The 4,799-nt window shown below is 36.9% G+C and overlaps 1 protein-coding gene across 1 annotated transcript; it reads left to right on the top strand.

Annotated features, from left to right (window-relative positions):
- The first annotated feature begins 2,225 nt into the window (after window positions 1-2,225).
- On the top strand, window positions 2,226-4,456 carry LOC148191156 (geraniol 8-hydroxylase-like). The gene is made up of 2 exons (XM_088101310.1): window positions 2,226-2,549; window positions 4,259-4,456. Exons 1-2 carry the CDS (start codon window positions 2,226-2,228, stop codon window positions 4,454-4,456), a joined length of 522 nt encoding a protein of 173 aa, XP_087957436.1.
- Window positions 4,457-4,799: the final 343 nt, after the last annotated feature.

The following is a 4,799-nucleotide window of genomic DNA, read 5'->3' on the forward strand; positions in this document are numbered from 1 at the left end:
GTATTGGATGACCCATATTGTTCGTTCTCACATCACAAGAAGCTGGGAAACGGTAATATTTAACTTTAACAAATTTTGATTTTTTAACAAATGTTGAATTCATATACACTAATTAAAATGAATTGTCTTTTGCAGAGATTCAAGACTACTACACCAGTTCCTGAGAAGTCACTACTATTCATTAGGAACGCTGCTGCGAAGTATATAGTTAGATTATACAATAGCTCTTAGATTTAGATTTAAACAATGCATTTGATTAGATAGAATTTTCTTAGACTCTCTACTTTATTTGATGTTGAAATACATTTGAACATGTGTTTGTTATGTTGAAATTGAATTTCTGTAAATGTTTTTATATGCAGGTCTGTTTTTGTGGTAATGGATATCACAAAAACAAACCTGCAATTTTAAAAACTGCAGGGGAATATGCCGCGGTTCTAACCACAACCGCGGCATATAGTGCTTCGTTTTTTTTTTACAAACGAGACATATGGCCGCGGTTTTGACACTAACCGCGGCATATTCGTCGGCCTATATGCCGCGGTTGAACCGCGGCATATAGTGCATTTTTTAATTTTTTTTTTTTAAATTTTTTTTAGGGTTTAGGCAGCGGTTCCCTAGACAACCGCGGCATATTCCGCAGCCTATATACCGCGGTTCGAACCGCGGTATAAAGTGTCTGACTTACTACCGCGGCTGAATATGCCGCGGTTCAAGAACCGCGACGTATAGTGAAAATGAACCGCGGTAAAAGCCCTTCGCTGCACTAGTGTAAGCTACTCCAATTTATGAATAAGAGTAATAATTCATCCATGCTAGATGTCCTATATTATAAATAAAATCTGCAGCCTTTAGATATAATAATAATAGATAGATATATAGTATGGATGATTTGAATTTGTGACAGTAAAAGATAAAACGAAGATGATGAGTATAAAACTAAATAAATAAAAAAACTAAGAATAAAGATAAAAGACCAACAAACAAAAACATTCTGCAACTTTGAAAAGAGAAAATGCTCACGGTTTTACAGATCACATGCACTGAAATTGTTTTTCTATAATAGTGTGATCCCAAGTAAAAGAATTTCAAGTAAAAATAATTAAACAATAATACACAAAAGGAAACTAAGTTCCATTTTCAGTGGCCAATATAACAAGTGGTAAACAAAAGAATTTAAAGTGACAGAAAGTCACATGGTTTAACGTGGGATGGCTATCTTTCCTTTCTACTTCGGGTATAGTGTATACCGAACGGTTACTAATTGTTAACCCTTCGGTCACTACCACAAGAATGGTCAACCAGGCCATCATCCACTGAATCAACTAAGGTCAACCACATTAAATGGTGTTGGGCCATAATTGGGTCAACACTTAAGGTATTATTGGGCCAGTAGTCCAGCAAAAGATAAAATAATCAAAGATATCTGATTAAAGATATAAAGTCGTAACTAACTGGATCTCCAGGTAAGGTTGTTTTTATTTGATCTATGAAACACTTATAAATACACTCAAAAGACCAAAGGCCAGGTACGTTCAACTCAGATTTCACTACGTTCTACTGAGTTCGCAATACTCAATTACAATAAATACAAAACATTCATTTGTGAGCAAAAGCTCCTTTAACATACGCCTAATTTGAGCGTCGGAATGCCTTTGCAGGTACCTCCCCTCAGTCAAGATTGAATATAGATGCAAAGATTTAGTAGATAAAGTTTTATTTTAACAGCTTTATATAGTAATATATTAAGGATATTTAATTTCTTTTTGATTCATATAATATTAAGGGATTTGAGATTTATTTAAGTTAAAGTTTTTTTTTTTTAATTTATGCTTATATAAATGATATCAGAGTTAAGTTTTAATGATTATTAAGTAATCTGATAAGATATTAGTGAGATCTAGATGAAATGTTACATTTGGTCAAGGCAATTTTAGTGCATATAAATGGATGAAGTTAAGAGTTTTAATTTGTTATTAAATTAACTTAGTGTTGGTAAACTTTTATTCATTGTTAGGATGTTATAACGGGAAAGTGTTTGTACGGGTCGTTGAGAATTTGCTATTGACAACGATGACATGATAAAAGCTAAAGATTTACATATACAAAACAAAAATATAAACCTTGATGGATTATGTCAAGGAAAGACGTGAGAAAGGTGAAGCCTTGGATATTGGTCAGGCATCACAACTGTGCTTAATTCCATATCAAACACTTTCTTCTCAATGGATTTAGCTCATTACGCTTCTGACAAGTCTCAAGAGTTCAAGGACATCATTTGGGGCATCATGGAAGAAGCTGGAAGGCCTAATGTTGTTGACTTTTTTCCAATCTTTCGCATGCTTGATCCACAGGGTGCTCGGAGAAGAATGAATGGTTACTTTGAAAAGTTAATTGCGTTTTTTGATGAACTCGTAGAAGAAAGATTGCGTTTAAGGGCATTAGAAAATGAAGCCAAGGCATGCAAGGACGTGTTGGATTCTGTGTTGGAACTCATGCTTGATGACAATTCACAAGTGACTCGCACTCATGTTCTGCATTTGTTTCTAGTGAGTGTGCGTGTTTGTGTAAAATTTTTATGTGATGTTGTATTATTTTACTAATTGGCCACATATGTCAGGATTTATTTGTGGCTGGAGTAGACACAACATCAAGCTTTATACAATGGGCTATGGCTGAGATTATATGCGTAGTGAAAATACTCTTGAAACCCTCTATTCAGCATGCAGATGGATTAAAATAACTGAATGAGTAGTAAAACCTTGTCATTTTTAACCCTTTTACTTTTGCCTAATTTCGTTATACTAAAATTTTTTAAATTCTAGGATGACCTCTTCTTTCACCTTATTTTCCTTAGTAGATATGTGTCCTCTTGTTCAATTTATATTTTACTTGTCACTAAAAACACAAGGCACTAGTGCAGTCAAGGGAAACGACATCGGTTATTTTCGATCAGAAGCAGTGGTTCCTCAACCGAGGCATATATAGGCGAGACAAACAGGGGTAGGATTTCGCCTCGGTTCCTATTGAACCGAGGCAGTATCTCGGACTCTACTGCCTCGGTTGGGACCTGAACCAAGGCAGTAGAGTGATTTTTACCAGTCCATAGAGGGCTTTTAGCAAATAGTTTTTCAATTGATTATTATTTAAGTTTCAAATTAATTAAAGTACATTCTTAATTAATTTGAGAGCGATCATGCACTTAACCAAAGTAAATTCTCAATCAAATGCAAAACCTTTCTAGATTATTCACAATGAATTCAACCAAAGTACATTCTCAATCAAATCCTATTATGTTAAATCATGTCTATTCTTAAATCTCCTAACCAAATTAAAAGCTAATCAATCAAAGTAAATTCTCAATTGATTATAGTTGAAATTATTACTACCAATCAAAGTACATTCTCATTTGATAGTAAAAACCATTTAATCATATGAAAGTTCCTAAATTAAATCAAAGTAGATTCTCAATTAAACCTAGAAACCCTAGAACTCATATAATCAATATGCATGTAGATTCAAACACATTATGATGCAAGAATTTTTGCTTTTAATTTGATAGAGAGATGAAAAACATAGAGATAGAACAACTTAAAGCAATAATCAAAATAAACAATTGCATTAACTCAATCTAACCTCAGAATCCATAATGGAATTACAGCAGAATAGCATAATAGCCCTAGATGCTTAGCTCTCCATGAATGGAGTTGAATACAAGATGAAATAAGAGAGAGAAGTGGTGAATGAATGAATGAAGTGAAGTCCCCCTGGGTCTCTTTATATAGATAGGGCTTGATTGGGCTTGGACTCTGAATATTCAGTTGACAGAATCTTTTATCTTATATCTTCCAAATAACTAAAAGATTTAGATAATTATAACATTATTTGGAAGATATTTTTTGTTGATATTCCCAAATTAAATTAATTCAACAACTGAATTTTATCTTTTAGCTTTTTTGACTTTCTAAAAATGCATAAATGCCCTAAAATTTCTTCTATCTGCACTTTAGTCCCTTCTGAATTTCCCAAAATTGCACCAGAAGTCCTTGTTTAACCAGACTTTGACCAGAGAAGGCTTGTTGACCAACTTTGACTCATATGGTCGTGACCAATAGGAACTCACCACGTGTCAGCCCCTTTCCCACCCAAAATTAGGGTTTTGCAATTAGGGGAAAGGGCTTTCTCTATGCCGCCACTTTGCTCCTCTGTGTCGCTGCTCGCGTTTTTGCGTTTCTGGTTCTTGGTTTTCTGAGTGCAGGTTGTGCGAAGGAGATGGCTCTCGTTGATGATGGAGGTTGCGAAGTCCATGGATGAGAACGAAGGCAACGGCAGCGTGGTGGCCATCGTGGCTGGGAGATTCACGGCAAAAAGAAGGTCGTGCTTTGGTGGTTGTTTGGATCAGCGGCGTGGTTACATGGTGGCGACACTGGTGCATTCTGCGTCGCGGCGAGGTTGATCGTCGGTGGAGGACGATTTGGTGGTGCGATGGTGAGGATGTGCGACAGTGACGGACGGAGGTCTTGCGGCGATGATGCTCGTTGATGGCGTCCATGGCGGAATCACGATTTGCGATTGTTGTGCGAGCGGAAGACTCGTGGTGGCCGGCGGCGTGAAATGGTAGCAACGGCACATGGTCCGGCGAAGGCGGTGCAGCATGGTTGCGGATGGTGTGGTGGCGCAATGAATGTTGACGGCAAGGTTGGTGGTGGTCTGTAGTGGCGCGATGACAAGGTGGTTGCTGGTGGCTATTGGTCAGATCTAGGGTTCATAGCGGCGGCGCGACATTGGGGTTTGCGGTG

This window comes from Vigna umbellata, chromosome 11, assembly GCF_029865625.1.
Source record: "Vigna umbellata cultivar VRB3 chromosome 11, Vumbellata_1.0, whole genome shotgun sequence".
In the NCBI taxonomy this organism is placed as follows: domain Eukaryota; kingdom Viridiplantae; phylum Streptophyta; class Magnoliopsida; order Fabales; family Fabaceae; genus Vigna; species Vigna umbellata.

What these genes read in the sequence shown, in the direction of transcription:
- LOC148191156 (XM_088101310.1), top strand. Translation starts at nt 2,226, where the DNA reads ATGGATTTAGCTCATTACGCTTCTGACAAGTCTCAAGAGTTCAAGGAC. An exon ending in ATGTTCTGCATTTGTTTCTA is followed by an intron (nt 2,550 to 4,258) that starts GTGAGTGTGCGT and finishes TTCTGAGTGCAG; the next exon opens with GTTGTGCGAAGGAGATGGCT.